This window comes from Martes martes (genome assembly GCF_963455335.1).
Source record: "Martes martes genome assembly, chromosome: 7".
Lineage (NCBI taxonomy): Eukaryota > Metazoa > Chordata > Mammalia > Carnivora > Mustelidae > Martes > Martes martes.
The window spans coordinates 84626896-84648115 of NC_137894.1; the positions used below are offsets into that span (position 1 = coordinate 84626896).

The 21220-nt window shown below is 41.4% G+C and overlaps 2 protein-coding genes across 2 annotated transcripts in view; one reads left to right on the forward strand and one right to left on the reverse strand.

The window, feature by feature from the left end:
- Positions 1-792: 792 nt before the first annotated feature.
- On the forward strand, positions 793-16093 carry PAX9 (paired box 9; the record flags this gene model as incomplete). The annotated part of the gene is made up of 5 exons (XM_080809739.1): positions 793-887; positions 1110-1174; positions 2614-3240; positions 6225-6367; positions 15839-16093. The coding sequence occupies 5 exons, from the start codon at positions 793-795 to the stop codon at positions 16091-16093; spliced, it is 1185 nt and encodes a 394-aa protein (XP_080665865.1).
- A 1296-nt stretch (positions 16094-17389) lies between these two features.
- Positions 17390-21220, reverse strand: part of SLC25A21 (solute carrier family 25 member 21) — a 491716-nt gene continuing 487885 nt past the window's right edge. Inside the window, exon 10 of the mRNA XM_080808544.1 lies at positions 17390-20290. Within this exon, the coding sequence (XP_080664670.1) occupies positions 20229-20290 (62 nt within the window). The 3' untranslated portion in view covers positions 17390-20228. The remainder of the gene's footprint in view (positions 20291-21220) is intronic.

The window sequence follows — 21220 nt, forward strand, 5'->3', positions numbered from 1 at the left end:
TTTGGCTGGGGTCATGATTTCAGGGTCCTAGGATTGAGCCCTGCATCGGGATCTCTGCTCAGCAGGGAGCCTGTTTCCCCCCCTCTCTCTGCCTGCCTCTCTGCCTACTTGTGATCTCTGTCAAATACATAAATAAAAATCTTGAAAAAAAGAACCCGATAATAAAAAATTAAGGGTCTTTGAACGCATCTGTATTTTTTCATTCTTCTTACCTAAAAATTTGAAATCAGACTGCGGCCCCAACCACAGGAGCATGAGGATCTGAGGGTGGCTCTTCGTTTCAAAAAGCACAGATGATCATTCGTTTTTCTGGCTTCTTGTCACTTAGTGGCCCGGAATCCGGGCCCAGTCAGCTTTCCTGTATGTAGTAGACTGGAGCTACATACATCCCTCAGGATCGTGGGAAGATCAACAGGAATCCTGTGTGCACAAGTAGTAGTGTTATGACTGTCAAGTAGCAATATCAACATCCTCGACCCGAAGCAGTCCAAACACCCAAGTTCATTAAAGATGTTCCCCATCTTGTTTTTAATTTTGATTAGCATTCTCCATAACCCATGCTCAAAATGTAATTAACTTTGGCCGCCAAAAAGAGTACTGTACACTTTAGATTAGACTTAGAGTCATCGAAAGTGAAAATTCAGAAGTAGGCTGACTCTCATGGCCCCTAGTAGCTAAACAGAAGACAGGGGAATTACATATATGTGCAGGCTCGGTGTTCAACTTTCTTGGGGCCAAGTCTCTTCGATTAAACAAAACTCTTGCGGGGGCGAGGGGTGGGAAAACCTTGGCATGAAGTACCCGCAGACCAGCAACCAGGCTGAGCGCAGTCGCGCGCTGGCCTCCAAGGAGAGTGCCTCACGCACAGGCAATCGTCGACGTTGGCTGTGAGCTAGCTTTAGCCGCGTGTACTTAAGTCCTCCGCATACCGCGCACGGTCACAGCCTGGAGCCTGCTTAGCTAAGGGTTGGCCCCGTGCTCCTGGATGAACCTACCAGAAACTGCATTGGGGCGCTAGTTCTGGAGGCAGGAGAGGGGTCTCCACCTGGGTCACAGTGGCCTCCACCTCTGGCTTGGTATCCCCTCAACCTCCTGGTCTCTCCTATCAGCCTGTCGTCTCACACCTGCGTTCTCGCCACCTGGCATAGGCTGGAGTTGAAAAGGTATCATCCCGGTAAAAGTGTCCTCCAGACAGCCCTTGGAGACCTGCAAGACCGGCTATTCTAAGAAACACCCCCGCCACCCACCTGACGGTGGCCCCCACCTCCCACCTAGAGTTTTAACTTAAATTCTGAGGCGTCTGTTTCTCCCTCCCCACAAGTCTCAACTTCTTCCCCGTTGGAGTTTCTCATATTCAGACCAAATGCTTTCATTTGCTTATTCAGCAAATTTGTCAGCTTGATTTTGTTGTCTGTTTGAGTTGCCCCTAGGAAGGTGTCAAACACCCATTTTCATTGTATTTAGTCACCCAGGTGCACTGCAAGCTTGCAAGAGACAGCGGAAGAACTTTCCCGGACTGCGCTGTCGCTCAGCGGTTCGCACCAATCACCATGCAGATTGACCTCGGGCCCTCCTCTTCGAGGGCGTGTCCCCAGTGAGTGATAGACGGAGCCGCCCGGCCCGGCTCAGGCCAGCCCACGTTGCTGCTTAGATTGAAATGCAGAACTCTAGCCTCTTTCATCGGGGCACAGACTTCCTTTTACTCCTTCCTTCTGCGCTCTCACCGCCTCCTCCCGGGAAGAAGCGGAGGAACCAGCTGCCTAGGGCAGCGACAAGCCGGGCCACTGAGGCTGTGCGAAAAGTTTCTTTTTGGGAGTTCGGAATTGGGGCCCGGTTGGTGTACTGCTCGGAGCAATGGGTGAGTGGCGGCGGGGGACGCTGTCAGAGCGGGGAAGGGAGGGAGGGAACGGGAGGGCGAGGGAGGGAGGGAGGGAGCGCGAGGGCGCGCACCACTGAGCGTTCACACTCTTATTGACTTTGCTCCTGTTCCTACAAGTTGTTAGAAACACGCTAAGGGTCAGGACACTCAGCAGTTCAGTGTGAACGCTGGCTACTGGGTTGCAGTTGATGCCATTTTCTGATATTGAAAGAAGGGAGCGTTGGCATCGGCAAACTCCGTAGCCTCAGTGCGGACCAAGTTTTGTTTCACACAAACTCACACACTCAGAACGGGGGGGGGGGGGTCCAAACGAACGGTAGTTTCTCCTAGACTAATTGCGCCGGTCCCCAGGCGGGGCGCTGGGGCTCCAGGGGTAGTAGCCCAGAGACTTTAGAGCCGAGCAGACGAGAAGGAGCTGGTTGCAGGAGTCAAGACCGATTTCCCCGTCTGCTTCGGAGGCTTTTTAACACTTGGAGCGGCCCTGCGTCTCACCAGTTTATTTGCTTGTAGCGGCCGCAGGCACCACTGGGAATGGGGGGGGGGGTGCGACTAGACCTTAGTGGTTTGCGGCCATTGGGCAAGGCTCCGGGACAGTAGGGTTTGGGGAAAGCCCAGGTCCCCAGTCCCGGGTGGGCGCATCTGCCCGGCCTTCTGATGTGGGCGGAGGCCGAGTGGAAAACGGCTGTCCCAAACTGCCGGTGCGCGTCCCCGCGCGCCGTGTGTTCGTTTTGCAGAGCCAGCCTTTGGGGAGGTGAACCAGCTGGGAGGAGTATTCGTGAACGGGAGGCCGCTGCCCAACGCCATCCGGCTTCGTATCGTGGAACTGGCCCAACTGGGCATCAGACCGTGTGACATCAGCCGCCAGCTACGGGTCTCGCACGGCTGCGTCAGCAAGATTCTGGCGCGCTACAACGAGACTGGCTCGATCTTGCCAGGAGCCATTGGGGGCAGCAAGCCCCGAGTTACCACCCCCACCGTGGTGAAGCACATCCGGACCTACAAGCAAAGGGACCCTGGCATCTTTGCCTGGGAAATCCGGGACCGCCTGCTGGCGGACGGCGTGTGTGACAAGTACAACGTGCCCTCGGTGAGCTCCATCAGCCGCATCCTGCGCAACAAGATCGGCAACTTGGCTCAACAGGGCCATTACGACTCATACAAGCAGCACCAGCCCGCGCCACAGCCAGCGCTGCCCTATAACCACATCTACTCGTACCCCAGCCCCATCACGGCGGCCGCAGCTAAGGTGCCCACGCCGCCCGGGGTGCCTGCCATCCCCGGCTCGGTGGCCATGCCCCGTACCTGGCCCTCCTCCCATTCCGTCACCGACATCCTGGGCATTCGCTCTATCACCGACCAAGGTAAGGGCTCAGGGGCCGGGTGGTGTGGGTGTGCAGACCCTCCCTCTGCACCTTCTCGGGCGTCTCTGTATCTGCGGCCTCCGGGCCCGCATCTGTCCCACCACCTGAGGCTTTTTCCTTTCGAAACTAAGGAGTCCTCCCAGGGGGTGTCCTGATCTCATTAACTTGAAATTCATGCCCTCTGCTTCCTTGCCACACACAGTCTCCTGCCTCATCTCAAACTACCAGACCCATAACATCCCCCCATCCCCAACACATGGTTCGCATTTTCCACCCTCCCCCGCCTCTCGCGTCGCTGCAGCCTCAAACCCGCTCGCTCACTCGGAGAGCGCGGCCCAGGTCGGACTTGGGGCGCAGCCCGGGAGGCCTGAGCGGGCGTGGGGCTGCTGGCTGCAGACACCGCTGCGGGCAGCTTGTTTGGGGATCGGATGCGGCCTCGAGGAGTCGGGCACCCTGTGGAAATTGCAGTATTCTTGGATTCTGGCAATCAGGCCAAATTTGCTCAGGCAGGAAGTTCAAATGTCACCTAATTGGTTTCATTCTTATGCTTCACTTCATTTTCCTCGGAAACGGAGGTCCCGAAGTTACTACTAGTAACTTGCATGTTACTGCATTGCTCATTCTGGGACTAATTTTCTGCTTTATTTCTCTCTCTCTCCCTCTCTCTTTTCCTACTGCCCCCACCTCCAGCCTTTACCTTAGTAGAGTTCACTATATGTGTCCTAAGAAGTGGCACCAACCACCGCTATGATGGGAACAAAATGTTTCATCATGTCCTCTCTTCTTTCCCAGTTTACCCAAGCCTGCGGCTTCCCTTTATGGTCCTCCCCCCCACGTCCCTAGGAATGTGAGTGGACATCTAGTACCCGCACATTTTTAGCGGTGCCACCCTACTGCTCCTTTCCTTTCTCACCCTTGACCTTGCCCTCTAGCGAGTGTCTTTTCTGCTTGGCAAGAAGGATTCTCCAGCCTGCACAGTTGGGCTTCCACAGACCAGACTTTGTTTTCCTTTACTTCATAATGGGACAAAACAACAACAACAGCAAGGAAACTGGCATTAACTTCCTTCTCGGTAGGAGGAAAAAGTCAACATGTCCTAAACGCAGAATTTAAATAATGCAGAGATAAGAGCCTACCGTTTTAATTTCTTGGCCGAAAGTTTAAAAAGTGCAGGGGAAAAATTAAGTAGGAAAGGCGGGGAATAGTTCCTTTAATTATTTCCTGCCTTTCTCTGTTGCCACCACATTGGCACAATTATCTTTTTAAGTAATTAAAGCAGAGCCCCGATTTCTTGTCTTCTTGTTTGCTGACTGTGAATTTACAAGATTTTTCTAGGAGCTCAGTTTTATCTTATTCGGGGCTGGTTGGAGCTTTAGTTGGAGAGAGTTTGCCCTTGATTTATAGGATAAACTGACCTCACTGACATTTAAAGGAAGCCCCTGTTCATGGGAAAGTGTGAGATCAGCAGAAATGGGGGCTCACTGGGGGATCTCAATTTCTTAAGATAACTTCAGTCTTGTGCCCACCGATTGCCTTTTGTCTGGGAAGGCAAAGAGAGACTGGCACTTCTTTGCCAAAACATGGTTTCCTGGTGCAAACTGGAACACAATCTAATTCTTTGGAGAGGGGGAAGAATAGTGAAAAAAGACTGACAGAGTTGCTCTTCCCTGGGGATCCTACAATCAGACCAAGTATCAGTTGGAAAAGTAATGGATTATATGGAGAGGAGCAACTTTTCATTCTAGATGTTGTTGATTCTGGATACCAGCTTTAAACAACCTGTTTTCTGACAAATCTGTGACTATAAAATGATTAGTTCTGTAAGTGATCATTTCTACAAAATGATTGCCCCTTCAAAGCACTGTGTCAGATGGAAGTATTTAAAATCAAGTTGTAGTGGCTTTGTCAAAACTTCAGTCCTCCACCTATAGGTTCCAAAGACAAAAATACATCGCTCATAGTCTTCAAATATCTTTTCTTTAAAACTTCACTTAGTCATTTAAAGATGGCAGTGATTCAGTAGGCACACTTGTAGGTATTGTGGTAATCAGTTTACAGCATATAATTTTCTTTGCATCTGTATTAAGAACATAAAGGATAAATGACAGCTTTACTCCTTTAAAAAAAAAAACCAATTCTACCTTCATTTCCTTAACTTTTTATTTCATTAAAAAAACAACAAAACAAAACAAACAAACACCCCCCTCCCCTAAACCCTCTCTATAAACTTACCACTGATGCTGGTACCAATTACGGTGGTAATTGTATTATTTATTTTTTAAGTTATATGCACATAACCTTACAGATTTAATGTGTAGACATAGAACATCAAGGATAGTCACGAATTATGCACACACACGGCAAACTATGCATGTATATTTTGCATGTGTATTGTGGGCAACTTGTAGTTATTTGTTTGCAAAGGACTTTGCACATCTTTTGTCTCATCTATTGACATAAGTACTAGATCCCCACAGCACGGTGAGCACTTTTCTGGTTGTCTTTGAGCACCGGCACAGGCCAAGGACGGTTAGGCCAAGGACGCTCCTCTCTCCCTTTTCAGTCCGCACCAGTCCCCGTTTTCGTCAATCCCGAGTCGACCCTGGGTTAGGCCTGGGATGATCAGCGAGCGCATCCAGCTTCACGTCTCTCATTCCTCGATTTAGGAAAACGCTCAGGTTCTTTCCATTTGATTCCCCGGGGGAATGAGGAGGGGAGGAGGAAATCAAAGGCAGTTGAAAAGGGGGGAAAAAAAATCTTCCCGCAGGCGTGGGTTTAAGAGCTGGAGAGGCCTACTCTGAGGAGCGTGAGCTCCGCCGGGCCCCGGGCTGGAAGCCGGCGAGGCCGCGCCTGGGCCCAGCGCCCCCGGGAGGTCGAGGGCAGGGGTCGGAGCCCCGGCGCTCGGCGGTCGCGGCTTCAGGTCGCGTCTCAGGAGGGGGCGCGCGGGTTGGCGCTCCGGTTTGACGCCTTCTCCTCCTCCCCAGGCGTGAGCGACAGCTCCCCCTACCACAGCCCCAAGGTGGAGGAGTGGAGCAGCCTGGGCCGGAACAACTTCCCCGCCGCCGCCCCGCACGCGGTGAACGGGCTGGAGAAGGGAGCCCTGGAGCAGGAAGCCAAGTACGGTCAGGTGAGGAGGCCAGGGCCCCGCCGGGTGGGCCGCGAGGCGGCGGGGGTTTGCGCGACGGGGGACCCAGGTCGAGGTCGGGAGCCTCGACCGAGGGGAAGCCCAGGCCGACCGTCCATCCGTCCGTCCCTGCCGGGGGTCCTAGCCTGGGCGGGTGAGGCGGGCCCGGGGCCGCGGATCGTCCAGGGCAGAGTGGAGGCCTCGAGTCCCCGCCAGGAGCCCCGGGGGCCTGGGGCGGTGGAAGCGGTTCCAGGCCTGTGTGGCCTCTGCAGGCGCGGGGGCGCCACGCCCGGGGGCGCCACGCCCGGAGCCCCCGGCGCTGCTGGCACAGGGGCTGGGGACCCCTGCGAGGCGCATCCGCGGGGCCCGGCGACGCGGCGGGGTTGTCAGGGCGGCGCCCGCCAAGCGCACGCCCGAGGTCGCGGCCTGCGGGGCTGCGGGGCTGCGGGGTCCTCACGCTCGGACAGTTCTCCCGCCGTGGCTCCCCGAAAACAAACGTGGCTCAACCTGCGAGAGTGAGGAGAGGGCAACCAGATAAACGTAATAAAGTTACCATTTCCCGATTAAAGGTCACGGTGTAATCTCCCAAGGGAGGTTTGTGAGAAAACCTCAAATTATACGGACTGGCTGTGGACCGTTTAATTTTTCTTTCCCTCTGTCCCTCCCCCGACTCGGCAAAAGAAAAATTAAAACACTCGTGTTTTTTTTTTTTCTTCCCCCGAGAAAAACTTAGAAACCACCACCACAAAAGCCCTAGAGTTTTGAGTCTAAATTCATCACCAGGATGGATTCCGAGGCGCAAAGCTCTGAAAAACAAACAAACAAACGCGGACCTTAAGGCAGCCTAAGGTTTCTTAGAGCAGATTTGGGTAGATCTGCAAATTTCTTAATACCAAATTCCAATGCCAAAGCCCAAAATACCCAGTTTTCGTTTTATTATTTTTAAGTCATAAAACTCTTAGTGTTTTCTTATCTGTCAAAAATCAGCGTTTTACTTGTTACTTTTACTCACTTGGGAAAAAAATCCTAATCCTTGTTTTCTCGAAAAAAACCCCATCTCCACTTCCTTTTCTCTCCCTTATTTTGCTAAAACAGTGTCAGATATGTTTAGTAGCTGTCCCATGACAAACATCCCAGAAAATAGCAGCGAAGAAAGAGAGTCCCTTTCCTGAGTCTGTTTCTACCGTAAAGAATGCCAAGGAGAAATGATATGAAAGTTTGCCATTTTCCTTTATAAAAAGCCCCTCATTCATAAAGAAGAGGCAGAACATACAATGTTTGGGAACTCTGAGCTTCTGGCGCCGTTGTCACTAAAGCAAGTTATTTAACCTTTTAACACCTCCATTTCTTCATCTGTAAAACGGGGAAATAATAGCCCTCAACCTCAGGAGATGTTGTGAAGATTGAATGAGATACTGCAGCCATATGGCGCACAGTAAGCATCCCTTTAATAGTACCTGTGGTTTTAAGTGGCGGTTAGAGATTGACTCTTAGAAACAAGAATTTTTTTTTTCTTTTGGTACAAATATACTTTGTTCAAAGATATCATAGTAAAAAAGTGTCAAGGCATTTTGTTCCAAACACTAGAAGGAGTGTATTTAAAGCATCTAGCATAGTAGCAAGCATTTAATAGGCGCTCAGTAGTTTTTATTGGGTCATCATTTGTTATAATAACATCAGGAAGTAAAGAGTTGAAAAATAGTTTTTAATTCTCACAAATAGTTGATAAACCCAGCTTATATATAAAGCAGTGTCATAATTCAAAAGTCTTTGGTTATTTCATTTTCTCCCTTGAATTATAGATCTAGTGTTCATACTCATTTAGAAATGGCTAATTTATACACACATCAAAACAACACTGACCAATTTAAAATAAAAATAGAGCACTGGCTCAAATAATCTACTCTGTATATTCTGAATTTTAAATTGATTACATTTAAACACTGAATATTATATCACTAAATTATGAGATTTATAAAAGCAAGTAAATGAAAGACATAAGTGGCCAAATAAGCATTGTTCTAAATACATAAGAGGACAAGTTAATTTTTTTTCCAGAAGAAAAAGATATTTATATCTTAAATTTGGAAAGTTTTTTTTTTTTTTTAAGACTTTATTTATTTATTTGAGAGAGAAAAGGAGAGACTGTACTAGCAGAGGGAGGGGCAGAGCTAGAAGCAGACTCCCTGCTGAGCAGGGAGCCTGCCTGGGGGCTCAAGCCCAGGACCTTGAGATCATGACCTGAGCTGAAGGCAGACCATTGAGCCACCCAGGTGCCTCAAATTTGGAAAATTCTTAATTGCCGCATGGTAATCTTCTGCATTGCCATGTAGTAATTCAGATGATGTAAAATTTCAAAACTTGAAAAGTTTCTAAGCACAATTAAATCAGTGGTTACTCTGTTATAATTATCAATACAGTGCTTAATGATGAGGGTGTGCTAAGTAGGCACAGAAATTTAGGCTGTGTCATTTTGTGAGCAGTTTTGGAATTTAGACATTGATTTTCTTGAGGGTAAAATTCTATACTAATATTTGCTCATAAACAAAAAAGCAATAGTAAGGTGTCTTGTGTGTGTGTGTGTATATATATATATGTAAATATGTGTGCATTTCTCTTACCAATATTCAAATGGCAGCTTTAGTTTTAAAATTTATTTTTCAAAATGTTAGCATAAGTACACTTTTACAACAAAAACACAAACTTAAGTAACATTTCTCCTTTATTTTATCAAAAAAATTTGAAAGATTTTGACAAAAAAATTCTCAAATTATGCACATAATACTTTCAGGGCACTTAGAATTTTTATTAAATAGAGCAACATTATATGACCTCAGTTTCATTTTAGTATATAGGGGAGAAAATTGAGAGTTCAGAATCATAGGAATTAGAGCATAATCTTTTCCCCAAAGACACCTGTAAAATTACCAAAGGGACTGAATTGACAACTGATTGTAGGTACTAGTGATTACTGTAAACTAGAGTTTCTATTTTCAGTTTAAACTGAAAAAAAAAAAAAGATGCCTGATCGCTAGTAATTAGAACCTTATGCACATTTCTGCTATATATACACCTATTTTTGTTTTTAAAAATACTACTATAGAATATTCAAAATTGTCATATTGGTATTATATTGAAGTCAATATTTTTTATTACCATTCAGAAGTCCTTATTATCTATCCTTGAGGATAGAAGAGGAAGAATATTTATTTGTTTTGGCTTTTTTCACCTGCATTTAATATTGGGCTAGAAATCCTTAGTCTCCTCTAATTCTGAACGGCAACCATGTTCTCTGGTTCCTAATGCTGGTTCTCTTCTGTTGAAAACATAAAATCTCTACTGAATGCAATTGTGTGGCAAAGAAAAGGATGGGGGGAGTTTGAATATATCTGCCCTTTTACATGGCACTTAGCGAATTAACACTTCATTTTATTTAAAGAGTTTATAAATAGTTGTATAGTTCTTGAAACATTTTCTACAATTGGGCATACTTTCTCATAAAAATATATTGCATATCTGGTACTCTGAAATAATCTGAATGTTACATTAACAAGCTTTGAGTATGTCTAATTTTGGGTAGTGTATGTTAACTCAGCAAGTTTAATATAATATTAGCTACAAATCAAGATGTCAGAGATGCGGAATAGTCTATACAAACATGAACTTAACTTTAGAGTTTTAAGAGTTAAATGAGTTGTGAAAATGATTGAATTTCAAGGCAAATTAATCTGAAATTCTTATGGGTCATTCATTTGTATATTGTATTTGAAATATAGTATTTCAGACTCATGGATATGATTTTCTAGTGCATTGTTTTAAACACTGGTTGTTCTTGCAGACATAATGTATTCATGAAAATATAAATGAAGTTGCATTGGATTTTTCATCGTATGAAATAAAGTTAAATTTGTCTTAAATAATTTATAAGTTTGTAGAGAATCCAACTGTAGGCAAATACCAATAGAGAGACTTTGAAATTCATGATGTTATCTATTATGAAAAACATTCCTTGACCTGGGTTGCTTTTAACTATTAGTGCCTTAAAACAAGATTAATGATTATGTAGTAGTAAAATGTGTCATACAAAATTTAAAAAAAAGTAATTTGAAATTTTTTCAAGGCTACCTTAATTTTCATATTTTGGAAACATAAAATTTAGGAAAAAAATTTAAATAGCAGCTTTGCATTTCCTAAAGACTTTTAGATCTGCAGTGTGATAACCCAGCATAATTAAGATCTTTTTGGATGAATGTTGAAACCATATTTACAACTATCATTTCACTTTATCGGACTTGTTTTACTAGATCATTGCATAATGAATTAAGAAAGGTGGGTAGAACAACAGTCAAAAAAAATTACACCCAAAAGAGAAAATCTTGTTTATTCTCAGATCTGGAACTTTTTCTTGCTAATGATATGGAGGCTAAATTCTAGGTGAAGCACATGTCTATTTGTGGCTAAATCTACTTTACTATAAAGCCAAAGTAAACTCATTTTATCATAAGGGGAGGATCAGGTTAGAACTGATGAGTGTATGAAAGATTGTGGGTACAGGACCTGACACTGTTATCTGCATTTTCTTCAAGAGAGAAAATGTTGAGTAGACAATTCCTTGAATGTGAAGACTACTGGTCTATAACTTGTAATTGCCAGACAGTTGTCATACCAGTTTTGTTTTTGTTTTTGTTGTTTTTTTGTGTGTGTGGTCAGAAGTGTTTGGATATTAATGCATTTCCATTTTCCGTGTGTGTGTGTAAATGGAACAAGCATAAATCAAACAGTGAATGGCTACGTTAGAACTTTTATTTACTTTTTTCAACAGCTTTATTCATGTTGCTTACTTAAAGTGTACGGCCAGTTTTGTGATAAAGAGTGCCTAGTTTTCCTGTTGTTGTTTTGTTTTTTTTAAGGCAAGACTATCGCATCTTCTGCTTTCAAAAGGCTTCACTAACTTAGGTATGCACATGATTATGAAACGCCTATGATGTGTCCTGTTTTGTGAGGATATTGAAGTGATTAAGGCAAGCTCCTGTCCTCAAACTGTTTGTAGTCCAGCTCTCTCCCTATACAGCTTCTCAACGTACTAATTTAAAAACATATTTTTAAAAACTGACAAATCTGTATTTCTAACATTTTAGAACAAGTAAAATGAAAACTCATGTTTTCATTCAAACCTTAACTGGACATTGTATTTTTTTTTTCTAGACTATTTCCTTTAATGCCAGTGAGATAAAAATCTGTCTTCTTCTCAAAACATTCAACAAAGCAAGAAACTTACTTTTTTTAGGGCATGCAGTTTGGTATATTTTACTTTGAATTAGTAAATCTCATTATCAAAATTAGGTAGAAGAGAGTTTGCTTCAGGGAGGATCCTTGTACGGTTCTCTGGAGGAGAGGATTCTCATGGCTTTTATGGAAGATCCACATAAAAAAAGGGGTTGATGGACTGAGGTCTTATTTATGAAATCTGTAGGTAAAGTCATTTTCAAAAATGAGATTTCCATTACGTGCCCGTTGCTGGGGTTTCATTTGGGAAATTTTGTTTACTCTTCTCTGGGGATTCCATATGTTGGTTGATTTATAAATCATATTTACAATCCAATTAAATAGAGTAATTTAGCATGTTTGCTCCCATTATATTTATGGTGTACATTTGGTAGTCTCTACTCAGCCTAACTAGCTTTTCAGATTAATTACATGCCCTTCACTGAAAACATTAAACAGATTTGGGAAGTTTAAGTCATGTACTCTTCTACTGGAAAGAATAAACAAACATCAATGCTACCTGTAGTTGTTTTCCTTTGTGGTGGAAAATTTTACTTATTCAGTTATTGCTTCATAAATAACAATTATTTTATCCAGTAGAGATTTATATCTTTTACTGATGTCATGTTTCAAAATTAATAGTGAGAAAATCAATAGGTTTATTGAGTCACTGAATGAATGATTAGTGAAGGTGGCAGGTACATTTTAAAGCATGTTTGTCATCTCATGTTTCTTATGCTGCTTTTTTCTAAATTGCTAAATCTGACCTTTAAAAGTAAAAAGGAAAATTAAGACAGAACTTTTTAACCCTGAATCTGGGTCATGACTTAACCTGAGGGAAAGCTGAGAGTTATTTTTATACTGTTTAAAGATTTCTGTGGTTTTCTTTTTTTTCTTCTAAGCAAACGCTTTTGCCTCCTCTTGCCTTTACTAACAAGATGGGATCGAACCTCTTTGAGCTTCCCTTCTTACTCAATTTCTGCAATACAGAGGGGACTGCATCACTAAAATGACCCATGTTGTGGATTTTGGAGAACTTTGAAATATTTAATACTAATAGTAATACCAACATAAAAGCAAATTTGGTACCTCAAGTATGAACAATTGGACAAATATGGAAAAAATTAGTATTTATTTTATGATCAACAAATAATGTGGTCATAGAATAAGTAAGGCATCTGAAGGTAACACGGGCCTATATCCAGTGTTCTTCCTTGCACCGAATCCCAGGAGCGTTATGTAAGATGAGAGTCTAATCCAGCCCAATTTCTCAGGGGGGATGTTTCAGGGCAAAAAGAAGTGGGTCCATGTAGGGAGATTATAGACATTGTAACGTAACAGGTGGAGAGCCCCAAAGAAAGGGCTATTCCCATTAAGGAATAGGTGGTTCTATTCATCAAGGTTCCAAGGGCAAGGGTGTAGGGGAGGAAAGGGAAGATGACGAAGCAAGTGTTTCAGAGGAAACTGTAATTGTGCATGACAGAAAAAATTCAAAGGAAAAGAATGAGTAAGGAAACACTTAGCTGTCATGAAAATTAGAATTCATCAACACATTTTTTGGCTAACTAGAGCATTATTTCTGTCACATATAATATCAAATAGTTTAACCTTCTGTCCTTGTAAAGGGTTGGGCAAAGGTTTTCACTATTTTAAAAATAATTTTAACCTTAACATTCTTATTTTATGATTCTTGGTGACATTGGTGTCAACAGTATAAGATATTAACTAATCTAGAATGAAAGAGGCCAATACAGATGCAAATACGTTCCTATAAGTGGACGAGAATGCTTCCTTTTGAAACTCATTTCTTATGGATTATTGGGAAAATCGCCCACAAACATGATTGGAGCTATAATCTCTATGCAATGCTAGATTTCTCCCACAATTTGAGAGCTATCTTACTCATCTTCGGAGAGCCTTAGAGTGTGTCCTCTTTGAGCCATTCTCTGATGAGCCATCCTCAGAAAGGGGGGAAAGGTTTTTTTTTCTTTTAGAAGTTAAGAAACAGAATGAGGATCTAACAATGAGAATAGGGTTTTAGAAGGGGAAAGAATCTTTTACAAGAGGTTATCTCAAAAGTTGCCCTAGTTTGATCTTAAATTGTGTCTGTCTATTAATTGTCCTAGAAAAAGCAAGAAAAGATTTGCCACAGAGGTTCCCATGTCAGACAGGGGTGATAACTTCTTTTAAGACATGACCATTGACTTGCCAATTGGCCTGGGGTAAATGGCTAAATTCCTTGATCTACATTCTTTTTTTTTTTTTTTTTTTAAAGATTTTATTTATTTATTTGACAGACAGAGAACACAACTAAGCAGAGAGGCAGGCAGAGAGAGAGAGGGAGAAGCAGACTCCCTGCTGAGCTGCTGAGCAGAGAGCCCAATGCGGGACTCGATCCCAGGACCCTGAGATCATGACCTGAGCTGAAGGCAGAGGCTTAACCCACTGAGCCACCCAGGCACCCGCTTGATCTACATTCTTGTGTATAAAAAGAGGTTAAGAATTCATTTATATTTTAAAGTGATATGCAGTGATTTCTTTGTTAAAAAAAAGAGGACCATCTCTTGGGACCCTTGAAATACATTTTAATTTTGATTGAACATTGTGTTGTAATCATTACATATTATCATTATAAACCCAGTAGTTTATAATGAGCTACAATTTACCAATCTTCATTATTCCATAATAGATGCTGGATATTTTTTCATGCCTGGAACATAGGACATATTCAGAAAGCCTTAGTGTCCTTTCCCCTTCCTTATTTTTCAAAGAATAGGCACTTTGACAACCAGAACAAGAGGTATGTGTTCTTAGAGACCAAGTACACGAGGATAGCCCCTCTATTTGTATTCTTCTTTTGTCAGAAATCCACGAGCAGTGTTAAGTCATACCCATGTTTATTCTACTCTGTGTATTACAGAGACAAAATTGACAAAATCCTTTTTGAGAGCCCATCATTGCATTCTCATAGATGTGGAAGTGAAAATAATAACCAAATGAATTAAATTGGAAAATAATTTCTATGTTGCAATTGAATTGGAAAAAGCATCTAATTAACATATGTCTGCTTTTCTTACCTCTAAGGATTGAATCAGTTTTACTACTAGTAATTCTAGTATTTACACTACACTCTCACTAGGAGATATGTTGATATGTTAATGCATTCACATCACTACCAGGGAACAGATTTACTCCTTATTTCTAAACAATGTAGAAATTGAGGGGAAAAAATAAGTTACTTGAAGGAGGATGCCAAGTGTTCATGCCAGAATCAGGATTAGAAATCAGGGTGTTTTTGTTGTTGTTAATAGTAACAATACCAACAATTTATTGGATGCCAAGAGAGCACTGGTTTCCCTGGCAAAATCACTTGCCAGGGCTGCTGCATTTTGTTTGCAAACTCAGATTTTACATTTAAATTCATTTCAAGAGATTTATCCATGTGGCCTTTAAAAATTCCTATCACAGGACCCCAAAACTTTGCAAACCAATTTTCCAGTTTTAAACCACACATATGCAATTCTTTTATATTCCAATAGACAGTTTCCTTTTTGATAAAATAGCTCTGGGAAAAAAATACCTCCAATTTTCATTTAAAAACTCTTACAACTGCCTGGTTTTGCATGTCCTTTGTCCAACAGGCATTTTCAACATGACATTTTAAAATACAGCCCATGTTTTATTTAACAAAGGTCGTGCTCATTTTGAGTTTCTAAAGTGACAGCCTACACTCTGTGCCCTTCTTTACTGGAAATGAAAGCTACACCAACCAGGCCCTTCACAAATGCCTTAACAAAAGAGCCAAACAAAACCAAAGTACAGGGAAGGTTGACAAAAGCATTTCGGATAGCTGAACAGCTTCTGAGAGTATTTAATCACCATTAATTCTTTCCTCCCCCTCTATTTCCTTCCTATAATTCCAAATAGCAAAGCAAATATTGTGAATTTTCGGGTTGTAGCCGCCTCAAAACCTCTGTGGAAGGAATAATGTCTTTTGGCATTATGTTTGGGTAGTACCAGTCTTGCTGCTCAAACATACTGCATGTAGAATATAGAGATCGAATCTTAAAAAAAAAAAAAAAATTCAGACAGTAGTCAGAATATTGCTACTACTACTCCAAACTTACATTCTGCCACTTTCTGAAAACCAGTGCCATGTCAGCTGCTACAATGTGATTACCTTCACCTCTTCTCTTTTCCTACTCTCAGGCACCAAATGGTCTACCAGCTGTCAGCAGTTTTGTGTCGGCATCCAGCATGGCTCCTTACCCTACCCCGGCCCAAGTGTCGCCTTACATGACCTACAGCGCTGCTCCTTCCGGTTATGTGGCTGGACACGGGTGGCAACATGCCAGCGGCACCCCACTGTCCCCCCACAACTGTGACATTCCCGCATCGCTGGCGTTCAAGGGAATGCAGGCAGCCAGAGAAGGTAGTCACTCTGTCACGGCTTCTGCACTCTGATGGGAAATTCTGTCCGCACGGCAGCTTCACCCGGTCTCCCCTCAGCCTACCCTCCCCCTCTTCCCTGGTCTCAGATCCCAGCCCTCCTGCCCTCCCGCCCCCAAAGCTGGCTTACGGACTCAAATCCATTGTGCTGATGACACTTAAATATTTCTTGCCATAACTTTTCTCTTACAGAAAGCCTGACATGACTTTAGGATTTGAAAACAAAAGCAATCTTAAGGATTGAATGAGACATTTGTGTTGCCCACACACTGTTTTAACGTAGCAGAGAAACCTGCACCCCTCAAAGGGCTTAAGGAACTTTTAAAACTAGTCTTTGGTAAAACCACATGTGTATATTTATTCTAAATCAACCTGAACTTTTGAAACGTGCAATTGTTGAGATTTTGCAAAATCAATAAAGGAAAATACATAGAGAAAAGAAGTTATGCTACACCCTCTAATCAAATAAGGTGACCAAATAAGCTTTAATTCATCATTAGGAAACTAATCAATAATTGACTTGAGTGATGCTTTGTTTATTCTTAAGAGATGACCTATTTTGTTGGAAAATATAATTGTAACACAAGCATTATCTGAATTTAGCTGCTCCTGGTGTTTTGACTTGGTTCCAAATACAATAATGTTTATATTTTCTATTAGTTTGTAAATATGGACTCTGATGGTGCATTTGTGTTTTCATTCCATGGGATATTCCCCCTCCCTCCCACCCCTATCTATTTTTTTCTTTCTTTTTGCAAAGGTGACTTTCTGGCAGCGTCTTTGTCTCTGTTTGGTGGTGGGCTGCTCGGGCTCCTGGACCTGGACTTGCCCCAAATTTTGTGTGTGCAGTGAAGGCTTCAACATCTTATGAAGGACATTTTCTTTCTACAGCAGAGGACTCAAAAACAGATTAAACAAGTCAGTCTCCCATTTTGTATCCTAATCAAACAACACACATGCCAAGCATATAAAGACACGAGGGTGGAAAATATCTGGACAAGAAGGCTTTTAAGGAAGTCACTTAGAAACTTAAGTTTAATGTGAAATGCTTTGCAAAGACACTTAAAATGAACTTTATGTTAAGAAAACCACTGTGAAACTAAATTGTACTGTTATTGTTGGCTTACCTGTGTGTTCAGCAATCTCAGCCCAAAATTATGTTGTAATTTAAAGAAAATGGAAAATTCTGCTTTAATGAATGTAAAAACGGCTTGCTGTGAAGTTTACATTGTTGTACAGAAGCATGGTTCACGTCGAGGTAGACTGGTGGTGGTATTAGAAATACAAATGCTATTTAATTGTTTTAAATTCCCTTTATTCATTTCTGGAGTTACAGGACATAGTTTCCATCTTTCTAGAACAGTTGGGTTTTCACTTCAATGTTAATCGCAGAGCTGTGGGGTATACGTGTGTGTGAGAGCGTGTGCTATGTGTTGTAGTTTAAAACAACTGCTTTTCTTGGGCAAAATTCTACAGTTTTTCTCTTCTGTTTAGAAAGTTCTTCCTGCTTGGCAGTATGTAGGCTTGAAACTACATTTTTAAAACATTGGTACAATTCATCTATTGGAAAATTAATATATTGTGGGGTTTTTTTCTTTTGGTATTAATTCTGTGCAATAACTAAAAGGGCACATCACTAGATGTGGATGTTAAAGAGGCATTCGTGAGGTGATCCCGATTTCTTCCTGTCTGTGCTGTGCACAGTCCACACGGCAGTTCAGTTCCACCACATCAGTTTCATGGCTTCACTTAAAACTCAGATGGCTAGACGAGCGAGGTTTCAGATCACTAGCATATAAACAGTAAGCAGATTTCTGACACATAAGTTATATTTGAGGAATTGCTTGCTTCAAGCAACAGCTATCTTATAGAGAGAGCTTTGAACTGCATTTATTTCTAAAGCAAAAGTCAGTGCTACAAACAGAGGATTATAACTTCAGGAGAAGAATAAGCAGAAGGAGCAGATGAACTCTCAGGGCCATAGTCTTCCTTTGATCTTCTAAAACTCCTGTTGACATCTGGAGTTCCCAGTCTGGTGAGAAAATAGACTATAAACCGAATGGAACGAAGATACCAGTCCAATATCTTGGTGAAGACTTTAAAACCGTACCATACAGGGACTCTCCTGCCGTCCAGAAAAACTGACGTATAGAATTATCCCTTATCAGATATTTTTTAGATGGCTACTAGGAGTCTTTAAAAAAATACCAATCATTTGTATGGAAACACAATGAAATATTATTTTCTTTATCTAAATTAAGAAATCTCTTGTTAATGCTATTTATAATTTTTTCTGGTTCTTGTATTTTAAAAAAATCGAATGTTAATGATATCAAGATTTTTTTCCCCCTTTCCCCCCACGTCTTTTCTTAGCAACAGTGAATTCACATGGAGTAACTTAAGAAAGACAACAGAAAGCTAAAATGCGATTTGCTATTCAAAGCAAAATATGATTTAAAGCTACTTCTAAAAATCAGAGAAGGAAAATAGGATGGGGTAGGGGATTGGGATTGTTTGGTTTATAAATGCTATTATTATCGGCTAATGTTGACATATTTCCTTTGTTTTTTAGGGGGTAAAAGTGTTGTTTTTAAACTGGCAAATGCACTCTTCAGAGATCCTTTTCCATCCCATTCACAGGGAGAGGTTAAAGGTTCAATTTCATGGCCTCTATGCAGGCATTTCTCTCCCTCACAAGATGCAAGAGCATTACCTGCAAGGATAGAACACAGTTGTGCAACAGACACATTCTTATTTCTCTTGTTTCTTTTTTTCCCCCTACTTTTAATGACCCTCTTCTGGAATAGTGGGCTGAAATATAAATTAAAAACCACGTTGGAAAGGATGTACAACCGAAGGCTGTGTATGTATATACAGTATGTCAAAAAGCCTTTATTTTTATACTTCAAATGCTCTAAATTAATAAAAAGTAATAATTATCATGTTATCTTTTATTTCTTATTTTCAAAATGCTTTAGTGACATAGCCTCATGGTAGAAATATGCCTCAGTAGTAGTTAAGAACAGGTGTCATCTAGAACGGGCAGATATTTTGGTTGACTGTAGCTACTGAACAGCATCATTTCAGGATGCAAATATAAAATCGAGTCTGGTTCTATCAGTGCCAGGGAGCTGTTTCTTAGAGTGCATGTTAGTACAGGAATCTTTGGAAATGCTAAGAATGTACTTCTATTTTGAAACATTTTCCCCTTCATAGTACACATTTTAACACCACAGATAGTTGACTTCACACCTGAAGCTGTCACTTAAAATGGATAACTTGGAAATGTAGTTTCACTCTAAACGTGCTTTTTAAGAATGGCAGATGTAAGAGGTCTGAACAAAGATATCTGGTTGCAAATTCAGACAGCAAAAATGGGCCCAAGGAGTGGTTCCAACTGTGTTTTAACATGAAAATATTTCAGCAAGAAAAACTGTTTTCAAAGGGAATTATATGAAGGAAATTTTCATGTGTTCTAATTGCCACAAAAACCTTCATGTATCAGGATTTAAAAATATGACCTGCTTTAAACAACAGTGCAAAATATAAAGTAGTTTTGGGAAAATATAGTTGTGATGTGTATTATTACTCTAAAGACCACCAGCAGATTTAAATTTTAACATAAAATTCAACCTTTTAAAAATGCCATTTTAGTGTACTTTAAAAACATTTTCCTTGTGCCTTTTAAATATTATTTATGGGAGAATTTAATTCCTTATAAAAACTGTTCATATTTTGGCTTAATTTTTTTATTACTTTAAGCATTTCTTGACCTCATGGGAAAAAATCATCAATACAATGGATTTTCACTGTGAAGCAGTGTAAGAGGAATACAGAGCATGAGATTTATATAGCTTTTATGAAATATATCTAATTTCTATGCTATTTTCTATGTTCAATTTACATACCTCATTACTTCATACTATTTTTCTTCTCACAGATTTATGGATAGGGCCAAAACCACAGTCTCAAATTGTCTAGAGATAATTTCTAAAGTATCAAAATAGGTTTTGTTCTTGATTAAACTGTTTCTCCTTAATGAGTGTACGTAATTGTGTAATTATAATTTATAATCATATCAGCTGAACTGATAGTCTCTCCTCACGGTGCTGTAGAGCAAATATTCATGATCTCAACACTTCCTAGGCAATCACCAGTTCTCCTGAAGCCATGAATAGGTGTATTCATAAACCAGCAGCATCACTGCACCACCTAGAAAAGAAAAGAGCTGGTTTTTATCTCAAATCTGGCAAAGTAGTGCCACTTGCCCCCAGTGGGTTTCTGAATCTGTGAAGTCCCATGCGGCCTTATCAGGCAGAGGCTGTGTGGACTTGTCAGTCCTTGGGCTCTAATACATGGATAGAAGGCTATTGTGGAAAATTCTCAGAGCAAAATCAAGACCATCTTGAGTCTCCAAATACCCAAATACATTTTTTCTCTATGAGTTTCTGTAACTTTCATCATTTCTCATCAGATTCTTTTTCAGGCACTTTTAGTTTTTTTTAAAGTAAATAAATATAGACACATTTAGTCATGTAAGGGCATGTGGTATTCCTGCAAACAGAAACCATTCATATTTTTCATATGTAGGCAAAGGATTTATCTTTTTCAGTCCATAATTAGCAGTCCTAATTGCATTCTAGAAGGAAAGCTCTAAGAGGGTGCTTGATAGATGAGTCTAGTGTTCTCTTATGGCCTTCAAATTGTATTGCAGTGTGAAAAATAGCTTCTGAATATTTGAAAATGTACATATTACAAAATATAGCTAGCTTTTAACCTCCTTTTGCTTTTGTTTTCTCTGCCTCAGAGACTTGAAAATTTGGTGGTGGCGTTTGAGTGTCACAGACCACTATTTGTCTTGAAAGGTCAACAAGACTATGATACAGAAAAACAAACACTGATGTTACCTAGAAATCGGGAAAGGCCTTTGCATGTGGAGGATTTTGTGTTCTACCTGATGCAATAATTGACACAAATCCCATGCTCTTGAATCTACCTATCCTCTCATGTCTGTGTGAAAAATACTACAAAATCAAAATGTGAACAAATATCCTGAGCTCTACCTCAAGAAGATTGGGCTGCATGAATAGAAGATTGACTTCTGATGAAAAGAAACATAACTCGATTTTGATCTTCGTTCTT